The 20,740-nt window shown below is 39.7% G+C and overlaps 2 protein-coding genes across 3 annotated transcripts; one reads left to right on the forward strand and one right to left on the reverse strand.

Annotated features, from left to right (window-relative positions):
• The first annotated feature begins 5,549 nt into the window (after positions 1-5,549).
• clic1 (chloride intracellular channel 1) lies at positions 5,550-12,546 on the forward strand. Of its 2 annotated transcripts, none has more exons than XM_040020844.1 (7): positions 5,550-5,680; positions 5,934-5,998; positions 7,553-7,662; positions 8,009-8,134; positions 8,558-8,664; positions 8,954-9,135; positions 9,256-12,546. In XM_040020844.1, exons 2-7 carry the CDS (start codon positions 5,957-5,959, stop codon positions 9,415-9,417), a joined length of 729 nt encoding a protein of 242 aa, XP_039876778.1. In that variant the 5' UTR covers positions 5,550-5,680; positions 5,934-5,956; the 3' UTR covers positions 9,418-12,546. The 2 variants fall into 2 exon arrangements, with proteins under 2 accessions (XP_039876778.1, XP_039876777.1); XM_040020843.1 differs by having other exon boundaries at positions 5,646-5,675.
• LOC120726859 (prostate stem cell antigen-like) lies at positions 12,237-17,425 on the reverse strand. Its single transcript, XM_040020845.1, has 3 exons — positions 17,113-17,425; positions 15,213-15,332; positions 12,237-13,171 (listed from the first exon to the last, which is right to left on the reverse strand). The coding sequence occupies exons 1-3, from the start codon at positions 17,162-17,164 to the stop codon at positions 12,960-12,962; spliced, it is 384 nt and encodes a 127-aa protein (XP_039876779.1). The 5' UTR covers positions 17,165-17,425; the 3' UTR covers positions 12,237-12,959.
• Between the last annotated feature and the right edge of the window lie 3,315 nt (positions 17,426-20,740).

Here is a 20,740-nt window from a genome sequence, read left to right on the forward strand (position 1 = left end):
ACAGATCATATAATCCCTTAATGTACCCTGGTGGTGCTGGCCCCATTTGGCCTCCATGGACAGACACTGAATCTGGAAAAAGCTTTGGCTATTAGTGTAAAATGATCCGTGGATGGAGAACCCAGCAGGACACTCCTCTTTGCATTTACTCTTTACTCTTTACTCTTTAAACTAGACTCAGTTTTCATGTGATGTTTATTATCTAACAAAAGAAAGCTCAATAACCCCCTTGTCATGGTCCTGGGTCATTTTGACCCAACGTTCTTTGTTTCCTTGTGTTTCTGTATCATGTTAAGTTCATTTGCTGTTCTTGGAGTTATTCTATCAGTCCTAAGTTTAGTTTATTGGGTTTCCCCTCCATGTGTGTTATTCCATGTCTCCCCAGCTCATCATGTCTGTGCTCTCCCTCGTGCTCCTCAGTGGTTTTCTCTCCAACTCTGGTCTGCGTCTTTGTGTATTTCCTGTTTTATTGTGAAGGGCTGTGTCTTATGTCAGTGTATTGAGTTTTTCTTCCCCATGGTCTCGTCATGTCTGATTGTTCCCAGCTGTGCTCTCCTTCTGTGGCTCATTCCCTTGTTATCCCTCTGTGTATTTAAGCCTTGTGTTGGCCTCTATCAGGTCCTGGTTTGTCTGTCTCCTGTGTGAACCCTGTTGGACTCCTCTCCATCGTCCAGGTTTTTTTTTGTTCCTCTGTATTATTGTTTTGTAGCTGCTCCCAGTTTAGGCTTTGTTAAATTTAGTTCCCTGCCATGCTCTAGTTTTGTTTTCTGCTTCACCTTGCCCTGGAAATAAACTCATCCAGTTACTCAGTTATCAGTGCTTGCACTTGGGTCCACACTTCTCATCTCTTGACGATCTGCCTTGCAGATCTTGACAGATTGAACTCTCTCTCCAAAGACACACAAAAGGTGTTAAAAGTTACCTTAAAGGGGATTTTTAGAAAAACAAAGTAACAGAAAAGACACCAAAGATGCAAAAACACAACAATGTGCAAAGACACTCCAAATACAAAAGAATTGGAAAAAGACACACCGAACCATTAACATCTGCAGAACAACATCAGCAAGCCGCAACAAGAACACAAGCAGTCAGACACCCACAGCACAAACTGGTAATAAAGAAACACAACGCAAACCTTGAAATGAAAACAACACCAAAAAGAGAAAAATAGCAGAAAGAGATGCAAACTAAACACAAATACATGCAAAACATCTGTCAAAGAACACAAAAGCACAGCTATATGAGATGCCGCTCAGTCATAAAAACATGCAAAAATAAAAGCAAATGCACAGAAAAAACACAACCAAACCATATTGTGGCAAACTTCAGCAAAGTAGAAGATGTAGAGCTTTATTTTAGACCTGCAGTTCCTGTGTTCTTTACACTGCTCAGCTACAGAAATGCAGTTTTATTAGGAACATCCAAGAACAGCGGTCAGAGGTCATTAACGGGTGCAGCAGTCTCAGTCATGGTGTCCATTGCTGGCCACACTCAATACAGAACAAACAGCTGCAATAATGTTATACATTAACAATAACATGTTAATGTATAATAGATCATTAACTTGTGAATGTCACGTGAACAGTCCCATGAGTCTTTGGGCTAGTGGCTCCTCCCCTTAGCCCGCTACAATATTATAGACTGTATTATAAAGAGACACAAAATGACCAAATAAGACTGCTAGCAATGGTAGAGCTGATGAAAAATTAGAAAAACAACCAAAATAGACCAAAAATTTAAAAAGCACATTATTATCAATTCTGTCTCACTAAAGCTGGATTGTTTTGCTGAAAAGTAAAGCAAAAAACTCTACATGCTGTCATATTATCTACTGTAATAAACTCCTCAGCTGGGTAAAGATGAATAAACATTGATGACACTGGTACAAAAAAAATAAATAAAAAAATAAAAAACCTTTCTGGACAAGAATTGAACTGGAATGTAAGAAATCAGCTTTTAAGAACCCACTTTAGTGCTTCCCAGAGTTATACATCTCAACATCATTAGAAGAGAACCTGTGAGTCAAGGCTCTGTGGTCAAACTGCTGAAAAGAAACCACACCGAGTAAGTCCAGTAACAAGAAGAAAGTTTCCAGGAACAAGAAACTAAATTAATGGGAATTAAAACAATTGACATCTGTTTCCTGTCTTATTTTGATAGTCAGTTTTGCTTCTTGGTTCCTTAGCTGAATTTTGTTCCCAAGGTGTCTCCACTCTTACCTCATGTGTGTATTTGAGTCCTCAGTTTCCCTCCTTTCTTTTATCACATCATTATCAGTCCTCCCCTAATGCTATGTCCTCTCTCGGCCGTCCTGTGTTTCTTTGTAGTCAGTTTCCTAGTTTACTTAGTTTTGTATTTTGTATTGTTTGAGTTTGTGAGTACAGCAATGAAGCTGCTTTGTTGAGTTTATGTTCAGTCTCCAGAGTCCTGCATTTGTGTTCACTCCCAGGCTACCACACAGCGAGCCTGTGATACTTGGTCTCAGCCAGCCTCAGTAACGGAGCTGAGACGAAGAAGCAAACACGTTAAAACCATCACAGATGGCGTCCGTGTGGCATGTTTTGAAAATGCAGAAAGCTTTGAATATGGACAGAAATCAATTAAAATTAGTGCATAAAAGAAGTAAAGAGCAAATAAAAGAAGAAATAGTGAATTATGTCAGCATGTGCATAGTGAAAAATTTAAAGGATTAAAGTTGAGAATAGTTGTTTTAAAGCAACATGAAGATTGTGAGGCAGCACGGTGCTGCAGTGGTCAGCGCTGTTACATCACAGTAAAACGGATGTTGTCTCCATGCCTGCATCAGTTCTCTCTGGGACAGTTATCCTTTAGAAAACTTACAAATCAGTCCAAAAAACAAAAATTATCAGAATGCAGAAAATGTAACAACTTATACTCAAAATTTCTGGAGACACGACCTCCAGATTTTCTGTGGATTGTGAGTAACACCTTCACCTCTAGGGGGCAGCATTTTACAAGTGGCTGGTAAAACTTGTCAGAATTAAATGAAGCAAATAAAAACTTTTGTGACAAGAAACTTTTTTAAAAAACCAAGACAACAAAAATCTGTGAAATGTGAAATATGAGGACTGTGATCCTGAATGTGTTAATTTGAAAGGTGATTTAGTATTTACAGCAAGTAGAGTGTTTTCTGTAAGTTATCTTTTCAGTTTGGCCCCCAAGGTGCTAATTTTACATACATATTTACATGTTGTTGTTATTTTCAGAAATAGCAGGAAAATCCAAAAACTTCTGTAAAATAAAGTAAAACAAACAGGCTGACCAGATCCCCAAATCTAAATGTGGGATTGAATAGCTTTGTAGACCTTTCTAATGCCTTTTGTGTTTAATGCTAAAAAGAAGCTCGCATTTTTTCCAGAAAACACCCAAAGGAGCCTGCATGATTCAGAAAAAATTTTTTTTGAGACAGATGAAACCAAAACAAGCTCGTACAATGGGAAGAGAAAAGCATGGAGACGGAGAGAAACGGCTCATGAACTGAAGCATATAGTGATGTGCGATACCACTGGTTTCCTTTCTGATGAATTCAGAGTGGTATCGATGATACTGATCCGATACCGATACTCTGTACAAAAACTTAATGTTTCATTGTATTTCATAATACAATATATAATTGTATTATGTAATCGGAATAATATAGCTTCATAATGATTACAGGACATCAGACTACTTGTTCATATTGCTTAATAATGTAGAATGCATAAATGCATAAATAAAAAATCTGAAGTTTTGTGCTATTTCAACACGTTGCCTGCCTGCAGCACTAAAGGACTCCGCCAGAGACGTCTGACTCCCCTAGCAGCACCTGTCCCTCTCCTCCTCTTCAGTTCGCCTCAACATAAGCTCGTCATATTCTGTGATATGATTTACTCTGAGGTGTTTGACTAGGTTAGTGGTGTTGCCACAACACCTCACTGTCTTGCCACATGTATCGCAAACCACGTCTCGGTCGTTTGTGGAGGTAAAATACGTCCACACATGACTCCGTTCACACTCAGCGTGAGTGCGCAGGCCAGTAGTTTGCATATGACCGTGAAAGGCAAGAGGAAGTAGTTCCTTCCAATTTAGACAATCCGAATGACATAGTTTCTTTCCACGGTGTTCCTGTTAATGAAAAACTACAAATTTACCCCAAAGTACTAAAATATCGATATCAATGAGAATCGATTCTAGAACATAAATTACTGGTATCGGAAGAATCGATATTTCAATATCGATCCGCACACCACAAGTAATCTGTCAAACATGGTGGAGGTATTATTATGTCATGGGCTCGCATGGCTGTCAGTGAAACCAGATCACTTGTGTTTATTGACAATGTGACTACTGATAGAAGGAACGGGATGGGCTATATTCTCTGCTCAGATTGAGCCAAGTGCTGAAAAACAGGTCAGACAGGCTTCACAGTGAAAATTGTTAATGAGCCAAAGCAAACTACTAAAGAAACCCAGGAAATTTTCAAGGCAGAGAACTGGGATATTTTTGCAATGGCCAACTCAGTCACAAGCATGCTTTGCAGTTTTTAACAATGTGAGCACAATAATGTATGAGCCTCTTAAAATCAGGGACTGAGCATCAACTAAGCACGTTTGTTTAAACCAGGGGTGTTGAAACATAAAGCCGCGGGTCTATAATATGTGAAACATGTCAAATGTATCCCTCCTGAATGATATCAAGTCATCTTGGACCACAAACAACATTCCTGTAACAAAGTAGAAGCCGCAATCAGTTTTTTGGCAGGGATTTTTATATATCCTTTATTTATGCAGTTAAAAAATCTCGTTCACATTAAAAATGTCTTTTTTAAGAGTAATCTGGTCGAGAGGGCAGGAGAATTGCAACAAATATAACAATAGTTCTGTAAACATATTTTAAGTGGACAAAGGACACGATTGGTTATAATGTAAGTACAATAACACAGAGTTATAAAGATACTTGAAAACAGGCCATTTTTAAATTTGATATATAAAAATCTGTAAACCCTTTTCACCGAAGTCTATTTACCAACATACATAAAGATGTTACACATAAAAAAACACGCGGAAACATTGGAAATCAGTTTTTGGCGGGCGATCGCGAGGAAGGCTGGAAAATGTGAAAGAGGGGATCAACTTTTGGACTTTTAACTGTATTTTCGTAAGTTTTACAGCTTTTCCTATTGATAAAGTCTGCATTTTAATCAGATGTTTAAGGTTTGATCTAAAAATCCGCTGTGGTTGTGCACAGAGGCAAAACTACAAAAACTACAACCCTAACTGTATATGGGACAGTCAGACACATCAGCCACCGCCCCATAACCAGTGAATAAGTGCCTTTAACGCGTCTCCCCAAAGCTGCCAAGTGCTCTTCTCATGGTGGCTGTTACGTAACACGCCGCCTGCTCCAAGCTCGGCTCTCCGCGGTGACTTTTCTGTGCTTTTATTTGCTGCTTTGAAATAAACGTTCTTTAACGTGAATAAACAGACCGCTCCTTCATACGACGGCCGCTTTTATTCGCTGAGAGCACAGCCCGTCATGCACCACCAGGAAATGGAGGAGGATGATGATGATGATGATTGTGTCGCTGCAGCCAACGGACGCGCGCACACACACACGCACTCCGCAGCAGAACTGGGAGGAGAAACCAGCAATAGGCAACGAGAACTTCGAGCACTGTGAGGTTAGAAGCTCTACTGACTCTAAATTATGTGAATTTTGAGCTTCAGGAGCGCACGGCATGTGTGGATTTACTTTGTGACGCTCGTGGAGCTGCTACATTGTCGCGTTTGTCACTTTAGTATTTAGTATTGTGTAGCGGAAGATGGGCTGGGCTCCCCGCGTTTGCGGTTGTTTCTGGCTCAGAAAAGGCGACTTTGCGCTCGATCGGGCTTCGCGTTAGAAACTTTTTAACGCCCGTGTCTCTCTCTTTATAGGTTTCGTGCAGCTACGGGTGAAGATGAGCGACGCCGGTCAGCCCAAACTTGAACTTTTCGTGAAGGTAAGAGAGTGAATGGGCGCAGAGAAGGAAAGCATCACACCCAGAGAGTGACACGCACACGGGCGACATTATGTGCCCTGAGTTTATTTAGTGGGCAGAGCCGGTCTGCTCGGGCTTCTTTTATCTTATTGTTTCATCAGCACGCTCAGTGTGTTTTCTATTACATGCTGATAACCTGTCTCTGACACCTGCACGGTCCTTACAGCTGACTTCAAGCCACCTTTATTTAATCTTTTATTTTCACGCAGTATTTGTTATAATAGTGACGTCAATCAGACCCCCCTCTGCTGACTCACCGGGCTTATAAACCACTGTAAGGCTAATCTAATTAAACGCACATTAAGATAACAGCCAGCCGACTTTAGTCTATATTTAGTATGTTGGCCAGGCAGGCTAATCCCATTTTCTTTGAGCCAAAAACAGGCAGTAACATACTAACCAGTGTGGCTCACTTCACACATAAAGATTTCTCTGTGTGAACATGTGCGCCACCCTGTGCTTCCCACCCCCACCTTCTTCAGGGTGAAAGATGCTGTTGTAACTTCTCTAAATTGACCTCTTAAATGTAGTTTCTCGTGAACTGTGGTTAACAACACTAGGCGGTTGCCTGATGAGCCACGTTTCAGATCCTAAAGATCAAAACTAGCATGCCCTACAGCACTGTGTAGGGCTGGGTGCTGCACGCTCTACAGCAGTAAAGAAGTTAGGGGTGGGTGGGTCAATCCACGTTTACATTTCAGACATGAAAACCGAAAGGTGTGTTTTGTTGCTCTAAAATTTTTAATTTCTTCAGAATGCCTTGTTTTCCCCTAGTATCAGTACTAGTATTGGCAATATTTACCCAATATTTACTTAAGTATCGATACCAAAATTTGCCGTATGGCTCGGCAGTAACAGAAGTAACATATGCTGCATCTCAAGCTTCAGGTAGTTTCATTTTGGGGATTGTTTTTGGAGCTGATTAATGATTGGGTCTACAAACTGTGTTATAGTGTTTAAAACAGCCTTGTGCAGACTAAATAATCATAGTTTGTTTCATTTATGCAATAATTATATTCCAATTTATCCGATAGTGGGAAAATTACTGCTGTAAAGACAAATCAGACAAGCAGATAAACTCTGTACATTTGCGATTTAAAAGGCAGAAATTAGAACTTTATTTCCATCATACCAAAAAACCCAAAATTTCTTTTTTGTTCAACAGCAGCTATTCCATCCTGCTCAAACACCTTCACTTTCAGTTGTCGATTCGAGTTCTTTGAGGAAATGTGATGTGTGGTGATGTATATTTCTCTTTGTTTTGACTCAGACATCCTGTGTGCTGACTTTGCAGGTTGGTTTAAGGGTGAAAAACTAAGGTGCACGTTTCTGCATCAGCAGTATGCGTACTGTAACCAAATGTGCGGCGAAGATTTTAAGGCTTTTCTTTGCGTTTTTGGATCGCTGACCTGAAGAAACACAGCAGATTTTCCAGCATTTTATGGAGGAAAGTCTTAGAAAAATAGATGGAAACATTACTGTAATATTGTAATATTCTCTGTTTTTGTTTCCCAGGCAGGAAGCGATGGTCAGAGCATCGGCAACTGTCCTTTCTCTCAGCGTCTCTTTATGGTGCTGTGGCTTAAGGGAGTCACCTTTGACGTTACCACAGTGGATATGAAGAGGTGAAAGCACTCGTCCTTCACGCTCTGTATGGCCACTTTTGTTTACTCTGTCTCTCTCACTAATGCTGGCGCAACAAGGGAACATTCGCCTACACTTTTAATGTTTTAATGGCCCCAAGTGAAGCTGGCACTGAAAAAGCCTGGGGTATTTCATTCATTCATTAAAAGATAAAAAGCTGCCACGCTTTGATTTTAGGTGAAAGTTGGACACATTGTAGCTGCTCACATGGGTAATTTCCTGCGGTTGGAAATCTTTCCACTCCTTTTTTTCCCTTTTTTGTCTTTCTCTGTTCTGACTCACTCTCTACTCCATCTGTCTTCTGGACTTTTTCCGTCCCGCTTTCAGGAAGCCAGACATCTTGAAGGACCTGGCACCGGGTGCTCAGCCTCCCTTCCTGTTATACGGCAGCGAGGTGAAAACTGACACCAACAAGATTGAGGAGTTCCTGGAAGAGCATCTCTGCCCTCCAAAGTAATCTTTCCCTTCATCTCTGAAGTGCTGATACAGATAACACAAACTGTCTTGTTTGATCTGATAATGATCTGAATATTGCAACTTTGTTGGGCACAAAGAGATGTCTCTGGAGGCTTTGAGCACAGATTGATTGTTTTGAATTTTGCAGGAAAAAGGCAACATTTTGTAAAAAAAAAGTCGAAAAAGTAGGCCCTGCACGCCAACTCCAAACCACAAGATTTAAATCTGAATCTTTGTGAGATTAAGCTATCTAATTCTACATTTTTGCAGGTGTTTCCGTTGTAGATACAGCAATGAATAGATTAATGATAACGAAATAAACCGTTGGCTGCAAATGCATTTGTTGACTTCTTGCACATCAACACGAATCGCTTGAAGATTTATATCTTGATGTGATCTATGATGTGATTGGACATCTAGGTATCCTCGTCTGGCTGCTCGTAACCCAGAGTCCAACACGGCAGGCCTGGACGTCTTCTCCAAGTTCTCTGCCTACGTCAAGAACTCAAACCCTCAGACCAATGAAAGTAAGTCGGGTCGGCTCCACTCAGACTTATGGTGCAATAAAGTAAATGTTAGAGTAGTGCCTGGTTTAAAATCGTGCTGAGCTGCTTCTGTCAGTTCCCCGATGGGCTAAAAATCAGCAGGGAGCTTCTGTTAATAACATTAGGCTCTGAGTGTAAACACGTCACCTGCTGATGTTTGTGTGCAGCTTTTCCTACCTCGTCTCTGCTGCTGGTTTAAATATATTTATATCAAGACACCTCTATTTATACTTAATGCTTGAGTGTTTTCTGTGTGTGCCCATGTGCTCAGATCTAGAGAAAGGCCTTCTGAAGGCTCTGAAGAAGCTAGACGACTACCTCGGCTCCCCACTTCCTGATGAGATCGACGAGAATAGCGCCGATGAGCTCACTTCCTCGTCACGCCCTTTCCTGGATGGCCAGGTGCTCACTCTGGCTGATTGCAACCTGCTGCCTAAGCTCCACATCGTGAAGGTGATCTTGTGATTTTTAAAGCAGTGCAGCATGAGGATGATGGGTTATGAGAATGAGTCAATGCTTTGCTTTGTTTTTTTTGTAATTATGCCTATTTTTTCCTGCCCTCTATCTCTGCAGGTGGTGTGCTTGAAATACAGACAATTCACCATCCCTCAGAGTCTGACAAACCTCTGGAGGTACCTGAACGCCGCCTATGCAAGGGAGGAGTTCTCTTCCACCTGCCCGGTTGACAACGAGATCTACTTCGCCTACTCCTCTGTAGCTAAAGCTCTCAAGTAGGGATAGAACAGGGGGTTACATGTTCTGAATATACCAGCAGAGCAACATAGGAAAGCACAAAATACACACACACACACACACTCATGAATATTCTCTCTGCAAGCAGCATGGTCGATGCTTTTCTTTGTAAACTGGAGCGCTGCAGGAATCTTTTGTTACGCCTGCAGGTTAATTTCTTGCACCCTTATACGCCAGTATCACCTTTCGCAGTGTTGGCGCTAGTTTACATTGTTTTTCCTCACCTGAAACGGTTTACATCAGCAAGGGAAACAAGGAAGCTCGGGAAAGCGCAAGTGAAAGCAATTACATGCAAGTAGTGCAACTTTTAACCCCGTTAAACTTCCTCCTCCGATTGGTTCTTTCACGGTTCACGTTCTCCGGTTGCCGACCACGTTGCTCGCAGGAGCGCACATCCACATCGTCATCGCACTCGTCTTAACTACAGCCTTGCTTATGTACAGTTTCACCATGAGCAGATACACACTGACGCTTCTTGTTCCTTTCTTCTTCAAGACAGTTGCTACAGTATGTTTTGGGTTTTTTTGTTATTTTTCCTGGTAGTAATTTCAACAGACACAAAGCTGCCTGACAGATCAAACTTTTCATATGTAACGTTGCAGGCTTCCCCCAGGCAGATTCAGCTCTCGTTTCTCTGGTTAAGGAAGTGAAATTTGCATATCAGCTCCAGATCACCTGCCAAAGAGTCTTTTGTACTGAGCCTTTCACATGGACTTTATTTCGTTACTGAGGGTACAAGGCCTTTTTACAGTACAAAATCTTTTTTATCCTTTAATTAAAAGCCAAGTTTTGTCTAAGTGTTAGATTGCTTATTCTTTGTAGTGCACCTCAGAGAGGAAAGGGGTGCATACCGGGTCTCGCTGAAGAGCTGAAAACAGTTACAGAGACAGGAAACTGTTTCAATAGAGGCGGGCTTCCCCTTTCTGTGCTCCCACACAGCAGGCGTGAAGGATTATTTAAGATTACCAAGCGTCTATGTGATCCGCTGTGAGGGCCCATTGCCAGTAATTTATTCAGTGCTGCCCAGTGGGTATTGAAGGAGGCGCTGGATGAAGCGTATTTGTGTTTCTCACTGTCAGTTACTCCCATGAAAACGCTTTCTAATTCTAACGCTTTGTACAAATTAAATCAGCTGCACGAAATATAACATTTAGTCTTCTTGCTAACACGATGAATTACTTCTACTGCTTATCTGGTGTAAGCACTGTGTAAGCATTGCCATTGAATGCTACCAAAAGAAGCCAAAACTACGGATTATATAAAAGGTGTTTGTAGCCACCATGCCATCATTTCCTTTTTTTGAAACAATCTTTTGAAACCGGATGTGACAAACGAGAGCCGATTTGAAACTTTGCATTCATTGGCTTATGACTTGTCAATAATTTGTCATTGCCGTTAGCCAATGTGCATCCTAGATACACCTTGGACTGACCAAAATGTATAAAATGGACCCGATGTTTTGTTTTATTCATTTATGGTACTTTCACCTCCTTCAAACCTGACACATATAGGGACTACATTAGCTTATAGTCCCTTGAGGCTGGGTTTTATTCTCAAACGGTGCGTCTTTCACATGTAAGGCGATTATGTTAACTGCTACGCTGTTGAACCACTCTCTCTTATTCAGTATGATCCAAAATGAGTAACTCAGCCTATTTAAGCTCTTCCAGAAACTGTTTACACAGGACAACTCCAAAGGCTGTTACCCCATAGGTGGTCTTTTCAACCAGAGAAGTCCGACCCCAATGGTCATGAAAAAGGGTGGCCATTTAAGGCACTTCCCTATTGGTTTCACTCTTCAGACCATGAAGTTACATCTATTTTTTAATAGTCTGCAGTTACCATGAGCCTGTTAAAGTGCTATAAAACATGCTAAACATAGACATTTTTTTTTTTAAAAAAGGGGAAGGATAAGCATCAACATAGCTACAGTTATAAAACAACCAGGTTGATATAAATAGAGTCTGAACATTTATAATATGTGGATTTACTTTTCGAGATTAGTGCACCACATCAACTGCTAGTATCTCCTGTCCATATGTCGTCTACATTTTGATAGAAACCAAGAATTTTGGCCTTGTAACCGGTTGTAGGTTAAATGCATTGTTAGTGTTTTTTCACGGGACTTGCTGACAGTAAAAATATAACCAGCCTGATCCTTTAAAAGCCTTGTGTCCTCAGAGATGCCCTGTGGACTAATCCACTCCTGGGAGGAAGTCCTCTGGTCTGAAATTCCTGTTTAAGTGACTTGAAATGAACTCGCTGCGAGGAACTGGAACTACTGGACAGCACGCCTTTTCTGACTTTAGGAGCAGCTTGTGATGAACTAACATTTATAGAGAGCTCTCAGGGATGGGCCCTGTCTACATGTGCAGTAGTAAAAATTAGTTTCAGAGTTGTGTTTTTCCCTTTTTTCCACACAAAAAACTTAAATGGAAGCTTTTTAAAACCTCCATCCACAGTGAAGACTCTCAATAGGGAAACAGGAGGAAAAGGTGTGCGCCTTTATTTCCTTTTTTGACAACAGGCTGGCTTCTAATTGGCCAGCATTCCTGTACAGTTAGGGCCACTTGTTGCGATTATGTCAAGCACCCTTGACGTATTTCTTTTTTGCATTTTTGTGTTACGATTTTTTTTTCTGAACAAAAGCAAAAAATTCCAGTTTTAAAAGAACATCCATGTACGTGTGGACCGGGCTACAGTTTGTGCTGTAAACATCTTCGTTGTGTGTCTCAGATCAGGGTGAAACTCATTGACAAAATAAACCTAAGTGCAATTTAAGCAGATTTAAGAAGACAATCTTGAGTTAAACTTTATTAGAAAAACAGCGGGAGCAAAGTCAATTATTTTTCTACAGAGGTTGTAATCCCTCCGCAATGACATGCTTGGTATTGATCAAGTAGATGATGCATTGTACTTGACTGAATTGTTGGATTTTTATCTATTTTTTAAAGTGGAATGATGTTTAAAGGGACAGAGTCTGAATAATTTTAGTGCTAATATATTGTAGTATTTCTTCTCTCCGTGTGTGGAAGACTGTAGGACTTGATGTAATTTCAGGGACCACTTAATATGTTAAATTAGACAAATCATTAAATGCATAGTTTGTTTCTCAATTAACTGTTTTAACTTTTTTTTTAAGAATATATATATATATGTCATCCATGTCCGTTGTTATCCAAACTGTGCTTTTTGCTTTGTTTCTTAACCATCTTTTACTATTTTAGCCTTTTATTGTCTTTTTTTCCACTCATTTTGCCATCATGTAGTCAAAAACATCTAAACTTCAAAGTCCACTGGATCAAAAGTAAAAGTGCTGACACACAATCAGCTGGCTTAAATCCTCGATCAAGGCAAACTACTAGCGCAGCTGAAATGTATTTTGTACTTTAAACATCTTACGAAGTAGGGTTTATTAATGTCCCAATAAAATATCTTCATACTAAATCAGTCGGTGACAGATGTGTTTCATTTTTAAAAAAATTTTTTTATCGAGGATAAAACTGCATCGTCTCGTCTGCTGCTCAGGCCAGCAGGAGCCCGAGCGCAGGCAGCAGGCAGAGCACCACTCCCACCAAGCTGGGGGCAGTAACGGACACGGCACCGTTGCACAGGTCTGTATCGCAGCACACGTTGGTGTAGTTGAAGGAGACCCCCGACGTGTATTTCTCTCCACTCACGTCGCACTGGGAGGCAACTGCGCAGCTTTTTTCGTACAACGTCAGCTGTAGTGGGCCTGTGAGAGCAGAGGAGTAGAAGGATATTATTATTGTTATTATTATTCACATGGAATTTAAAAAGCATTCAATCAATTTTTTACACTTTTAATGGTTCTTGACACAGGACACTGTGCCTTTTTAGGACTAGTTCAAACAGCAAGTGTCGAATGCGAGAAAAAAAATATTTGATGCACTGATTAAGTATGATGTTTCCAAAAGTCTATCAGTTTTGGAAATTTGCATCTATTTGGACTCAAGGATGATCTGATTTTGTGAAAATCTGAATGTCAAAGGTCACAACAACCTAACAAAGCATGCGTTTAGCCAGAACTCATGAATTCATAAATCTGTTTTGTCAAACTTTCCCACCAAAATATAACAGAATGACGTTTTATATCCTCATTTTTCAGCAAATCCAATATATTTTTCAATTAATTGTTATATAACATAAATGGAATCATGACTAATTGAGATGATATGATGTGTTTATGCTTAAATAGATACTGAAGTGTATTGTGTTTTATACATTTTTTTTTATCGTTTTAAATTTAACATTATGAATGCTTCAAAAACAGTGAAAGCAAAGAAAACTTTGAATGCCTGATTAGTTTTACTTCTTGATTTTTTTTGCACCTGGATGTTAGCAATATAGACTCACCAGACACTTCATTAGGTATACCTGTCCAGCTGCTCGTTAATACAAATCTCCAATTAGCCAACTGCATGGCAGTAAGTGACATAGTTGTTGGTGCCAGGCAGTCTTATCTTAGTGTTTCACAAACTGGTGATTTGCTGGGATTTTCCCACACAACCATCTGCAAGGTTTACAGAGAATGGCCGGAAAAAATCAATTGTTCAGTGAGCAGCAGTTCTCTGGGTGAAAATGCCTCATAGAGACCAGAGGCTACACTGAAGGAATCCATCTTTCCTTGTATTTATGGTTCAGGTTGCTGCTGGCGGTGGTGCAGTAATGTAGGAGATATTTTACCAGCTCATTATTGTCTAAACACCATATTGTTCCTGAGTATTGTTGTTAACCACGTCCATCCCTTTATGACCACAGTGTACCAATGTTTTGATGGCTGCTCCCAGCAGGATAATGCACCATGTCATCAAATCATCTCAAACTGGTTTTTGAACATGACACTGAGCTCACATTACTCGTATGGAACGAGCGATTTTCATCACGAACGTTTAGCCGACAAATCTACAGCAACTGTGCGACGCTATCATGACAATATGGACCAAAATGTCTGAGGTATTTTTCCAAAAGCTTGCTGAATCTATGACACAGAGATTTAAGGAAGTTTGAACAGCAAAAGGAGATCAAAGCAAGGAACTAGCAAGATGTGCATAGTGGAGTGGCCAGTGAGTGTAGGAAATCCAAAACTCAAAAAACAACAAGATATAAACAGAAAGGATAGCAGAGTCCAAAAACTGCAGTAGAACGAAGTACAGTAAAACAAGAGACAGCCGATTATTCATTCAGACTCTTCATCAAGCAAGCAAATTTAACTAGTTCCTCACTGGGATTGTTTTAAAATTACTCATACTGCAAACTGAGAGTAATTGTGGGAACTTTGTCCCCTGATGAGACATGGTGATCATTTTTGCCCCACCCAGATAGCCCGGATTGTTATTTTTAGACATAATTTGACATCACGGGTGCTATTGAGCTGACAACCGGCCTGATGAGAAAATGGTACAGAAGTTTGAGTCATTCTTTCACCTGGTTTTGTTTTCACGTTTAAGTCACTGACGAAAGACAAGTGACTTAAATGCAGTTCAAAGAGCAGCTCACAAAGACATGAAACAGTCCTTATTGTATAGTTTATGTATGATCAGTGACCACAAGCTGAAAGGTTTGATTTATAAAAAGAACTTTAGACTTGGTCCTAATAGTGTCTTTATTGTCTGTTCACTGTAATGTGCATTTCTAAAAATGTTTCTCACAAATCTTTTATAAAATAAGGCTTTATTTTCCAGTTTGTGGCCATCATGCTTGAGACTCACTGAAATTAATCTAATCTAATAAATGCAGACAAATCTGGCTCTTACCTCGTGTTCCTGTCGCTACGCTGGAGAGGCAGCGCTGGCCAGCTGGACACTCCACAGGAAACTTTAAGCAGTCCAGAGGAGAGATGGATGGAAACATACAGGTGTAACAGCACAAACAGGCTGAGGGGCAAAAACAGTGGTTGTTAGGCACTGTCAGCTGTACAGCTCTGGCAGGGATTGCAACAACAAGAGCTTAAAACTCCAATATTGTATCAGCTGGCAGTCACAACATAAAGGATTTGGCTCTGAAAGATGATATTTGCGAACTAACAGTAACTGCAATTATGTTCGTTTCCAAAAGAAGCCAAATTGTTTCGTAGAAGATGAATGCATATTTTGATATTGAAAAATAGACTTGTTGGTGCCCCCTGGTGGAATATCTTTGTAATTGAGACACTTTTTAACTTCTCTTCTAACATTTGCTTCTCTGCACTTCAGCAACATCTGATAATTACTTTTCTATCACCGACTCGGCAGACAACTGTCATAACAGAAACTCTAAGTACTTTTCATTTACTAGCTATACATTTTATGATGCCAACATGTTTCTATTCATAAGACAACAGTAAAAACACTGTAAAATGGGTTAAAGGTTACACTCTCTTTACTTTTCGTATTTCCAAGTGTACGATATGTACACAACAAATGTAGATATGCAAACAGCGCACTGCAAAATTACATTAGCAAGCAGCTTTAAGACAGCGTAAGCAGAAGTCATGTGTCCTTCCTTCTGCATGTTCTACTCGGGCACCACCCTTCACCAGAGTTATTAAGTATATGATTAAAGATGTACACTTGTAGTTGAGTAAGTTATTGTTATAATAATGTTTAATTTTGAGTTTATTTTATATTTATGAGTAAAACTAGTAAACTTTAAATTAAAATTGTCAAACTCATTTGGAAAAAAAAGCCTGACATTGGAGAATAAACATGAAATGTTTGTTTATAATTCACTTTTAGTTTAAAAATATCAGAGTACTTGTAGATTTTACATTTAACTCAAGTCAGCACCTTTTAAACTCTTCACATGTTTTGTACGATAAAGTTTAAATATGTAACTAAAATTGTAACTAAAGTAAGTGTGTTATGGGGTGACTGTAGCTCAAGAGGTACAGCGAGCCATCTACTAACTGGGACATCTACTAACCACCAATGGGTGGTTTGATTGCCAGCTGCTTCAGTCTCAGTGCCAAAACGTTCTTGAGCAAAATACTGAACCAAGTTGCTCTTTGTTGGAGTGTGTATAAAACACTGTGTAATAGAAAAGTGTTATATAAGAACCGCTCGATTTACCGTGTTAAATTTGTACTTTCCACCACTGAAAAACAAGAAAAAGTGCTTGAACTTTCAAAGTCTTAGACAAAATGTGTACTGGACTAAATGACTTATTTCATGTTTACCAGTCACATAAGAAAAATTAAAAACACTACCGACAACAAATCCAACATACTGAACTTACTTGAACTGATTTCTTCAACAATCTACACTATTTGAATCAAACTACAGTAGTGGAATATAAGCATACTCTACAAATCTCCTCTGTGTAGTATTTCCTGGCCAAAAGAGCTTCCTAATTTAAGTGATAAAACTCTCTTTATGTGAAAAGTATACCTGAACTCATCAAATCAAGCATGTTAGCATCCATCATTAATCATTTTTCCTGTAACAGGAGATCGTGCACTAAAATGCATTAAAAATATGTCAGCTTTAAGAGAGTCAAATCTCAAATGTGCATGCAGAAAAATGTCAAACATCACAGAGTTTTGTTTCCACCGACCAAGCTCTGCAGACTTTGTCCCTCTCACTGACTTGAGTAATGGATGTCCAGTATTTAAAAGTATTAGATTTTTTTCCCTTACATTACAAAAGCACCTGAAGACAATTGAATGTTTTTACATACCTGCCAAAGGAAGACAACACATGAGAATAATTAAAAGTTGTGAACGAGGCATGATGCTTCCTTAAAAGTCCCTTGGTTGATGTTTCGAGATGGATTTTTCTAAACACTTCTTGTCCCAGAGCGTTACGACTCCTTAACTACTTGATGTGGTGCGTCCCCCAGCTCATTTGCAAATTACATTTATTTTCATCTCTGTTTCTCTCTATGTCTCCAATGATCTGATAAAAGGTGCCTCTTTATATCGCAAGCACCCGCGTGTCACCTGAGTTTTTCCCTCAGTCTTTGCTGATTTGTGCTGTCATGATCCTGAGGCGAACTCCTCCCTGAAACTTCTAATTCAATCTGGAGAGTTAATTGTGGACAGCATGGTTACAGGCAGTGGGAAAATGAAGAGTTATATAGTGAATTTGGTGAGTGTTTATATACTAACGATGCTCAGGAAGCTTTTGACAAGAACAACATCTTCACTCATTCATTCAGTGACTGCTGGTTGCAGGCATTTGTCTCTCTTGTGGTTCTGCCGCAGCATTTCAGTCAAGTTAAGGTCTGGACGCTGACTGGGCTATTTCATCAGCTTGTTTCATTTTTGTTTTGTTTTGTTTTGTTTTTAGCCTTTCTGTTGTCTAAGGAGTTTGGAAAGCAAAGCGTCTGGACTTCTTTTAATTTTCTTGAAGACATTTCACCTCTCGTCGAGAAGCTTCTTCAGTTCTAAGAGCAAATGGTGAAGAGTCCCAGATTTTTAAGCCCTATGGGAGTGTCCTCCAAGAGGGTAATGAACCGCCTATATCACACGAGCCAAGGTGTGAAAACAGATGTGGGTCACAATCAGCCAAGGTTTCAGGTGAACCCATTGGGAAACCTAGCCTTTCTGTTGTACTTGGGATCATTGTCCTCTTGCACAACCCAATTTCAGCCAAGCTTTAGCTGTCAGAGCAATGGCCTCATATTTTACTACTTTAATACTTTGGTATATAGAAGAGTTGGGTTGCAAAACAAGCTCAACTCATCATCCTTCCACCACCATCCTTCACAACTAGTATGACCCTGTGACCCTGTGCATCATGGCCAAACATCTCCACTCTGGATTCAAAGACATTGATCCAGAAATCTTTTGATTTGTTCAGATGTAACTTTGCAAACCTAAACTGTGCTGTCCTCAGTCAGGACTCTGTAGGAATTTGTGGGTTTTTTCTGACCTTGGGGTGAATTTTCCACGTTCACACAGAAGACACACAACAGACCAGCAAACTGCCAAAACAGCTTTTTGTAGAGATGCTTACAGTTGCTGATGATCAGTTACCAAGTCCATTTGATGATTAGCAAACTGCCTGCTACTTTTAATTGCACAAGGAAGCTGTCTGAGAGTTTTTACCTTAGAAAAGTTTTTCACAGTTAATGCAGGTCCCACAATAAAACCCTGCAGGACTGATTTAGTTAGCTCAAAATCAGTTTTATGGACCATTGTGTGGATATAATTAGTTATAAACTGGTTGTTTTCTTGCTGTACTTGTGTGTATAAATAGGTTTTTTTAAAAGCCTAATTTTCCTGTCAAGTTGTAATTTATTTTTATGTGCAGTGTCATAAATTGCGCGGTTTGCGAGCATGCAACTGCTAAAAAAAAAAAAAAACATTTTTAAAAAAAACTGCAATAAAAAGGGGGGAAAGGGTTTCTTAAGAAATATAATGTGAAAACTTAAAGTTTTTAGTGATTTTGTTTTGTTAAATACTCTTTGTCATCTAGCTCCATAATTCTTGTGCCAGTTTTGTTTAGTTAGAAATTCTGGCCTCTATCTGAGCCATTTATAAAAGAAAAGACATTATGTGTAACTGCATGAGACAGCAGCTGCTGTAGAGAAAAGATGAGCACCGATAAAGTCAGCACGGTGCAGAAAGAGTCAGCAGACAAGCAGAGGGAGAAAGCCAGCAACTCAGAGACAGCGGGTCAGTGAGCTGCACAGCGAGCCTGTTTAAACAAATTATCCTTCAGGGCGTAATGGGAGACGTGAGGGCAGCAAGCAGGACGGTCTGCTGACAGCAAGTCTTGTGATGGAGCGAAACGAGTGGGCTCAGACTGAATAAGCTCTTTACAAGTTGATTAATTACAAGCTTAAAAAAAATCTTCCTGGAAATATTGAGGTTTTTGTTCATTTCTCTTTTATTTTTTCAGTTACTTGTGTCTGGATGCAATACTGTATGCAGAAATAATCCATGGGCATTGCTGAGGCATAAATGACATTGAGAGTTTATGACCTGTGATGCATTTTGGAGGTATGTATGTTTGCTGCTAAAGCAATAGATTTTTGCATGGAGTTTGGTGTGACTTTGTTTCTGTCCATTTGTGTCTTTATTAAATGATTTGCACATAACCTACAAAAGAATCCCCAGAACTAGTGCCAAAAAAAAGTATTATGGGATTAAAGGTCCTTTTCTTTTGTTTAAATAAGCAAGCATTCATGTTGTAAAACTTAAAAATACAAGCCTAAAGTGACTCACAACTGAGTCCATTCATGTTTGTGCAGACAGTGTTAATCCTGCATTTGATGGGGATGTTTTTTTGTGTGTCCCGGCTGAAGGATCTCAGTGGACAGATGGTGTTCTTTAATCCTGTCTGTCTGTGCCCTCTACCTCCCATCCTCCACCCTTTTTTACATCTATTCATTCTGCCGTTTACATCCAGGTTCTCATTTTCAGCCTCTTCTACACACTGGAGATGAGCTCCTGCAGCTTCCCTCGCCTTCCTCGCTGCAGCAGAAAATTTGGCTCCTGGTCCTCCTCCTGCAGTAACTCAATCTAGTCACTAGAAGGAAATATTGTGCAGCCTTGTTAGACAGAAAAGTCACATGTTTACAGAAGGCCTGCATGTTTACATCACCTCTGAACATCACCAGTTTCTTTAGAAATACTGGATTATTAATTATAAACACAAATCATGGGTAGTTTTTCGGAGGTGGGGTGTCTGATGGGACAACCTGTTAATCCAGCAATCACATCACTGACCCACTTTGAGGAAAGCCAGATTATTTTATTTATTTATTTATAAATAAGTAAATAAGTAAAATGTCAGGAGGATAAAAACAAAGATGGCTCAGTAATTCAGCATATAAATCTTTGATTCGCTTTCAGACAGACCACATTTATATTTGTATATAAAGCACAAGCCTGACCCTTCATAAACAATTCATCAGGATTACAGCAGGGATGGGAGAGGGGGAAAGGGGGAGTCCATAATCCTAGAAAAATCTGACTTTAATTCTGTGTTTTAATGCGTAGAAGGAGCACCGGTGTGGCAAAAATAGGAATTTCCTGGGTATTTTTCAACAAGACATCCGCCTAATGTTATATTAAACTAGTCTAAATTACACCAGATAGGTTGAACAAGTCTTCTAAATGTAGCAATTACGTAGGTTAACAGTAACGGCGGTCACAAATGTACTCACAAATTAATAATATGTTTATATTAACTTCAAACAAATGAAATTCTGTTTTGTTAACGAACTTGAAGCCAGTGTAAATTAAATTAAAACGGTAGTAACTTTGCAGTGCAGTTGCCACTAAGAGTGCAAGCGCCAGAACAGCAGCGCCTGCGATAAATCACCGCTGATTGAATCCGGGTAGGACGGGTGGGGG

Source organism: Simochromis diagramma, unplaced genomic scaffold (assembly GCF_900408965.1).
Source record: "Simochromis diagramma unplaced genomic scaffold, fSimDia1.1 OVJJ01000753.1, whole genome shotgun sequence".
Classification (NCBI taxonomy): domain Eukaryota; kingdom Metazoa; phylum Chordata; class Actinopteri; order Cichliformes; family Cichlidae; genus Simochromis; species Simochromis diagramma.

Coding starts and splice junctions, on each gene's coding strand:
- clic1 (XM_040020844.1), top strand. CDS start 5,957: ATGAGCGACGCCGGTCAGCCCAAACTTGAACTTTTCGTGAAG. Junction 5,999..7,552: donor AACTTGAACTTTTCGTGAAG/GTAAGAGAGTGA, acceptor TTTGTTTCCCAG/GCAGGAAGCGATGGTCAGAG. Junction 7,663..8,008: donor ACCACAGTGGATATGAAGAG/GTGAAAGCACTC, acceptor TCCCGCTTTCAG/GAAGCCAGACATCTTGAAGG.
- LOC120726859 (XM_040020845.1), bottom strand. CDS start 17,164: ATGCCTCGTTCACAACTTTTAATTATTCTCATGTGTTGTCTTCCTTTG. Junction 15,333..17,112: donor GTGTTGTCTTCCTTTGGCAG/GTATGTAAAAAC, acceptor TTTGCCCCTCAG/CCTGTTTGTGCTGTTACACC. Junction 13,172..15,212: donor CGTAGCGACAGGAACACGAG/GTAAGAGCCAGA, acceptor CTGCTCTCACAG/GCCCACTACAGCTGACGTTG.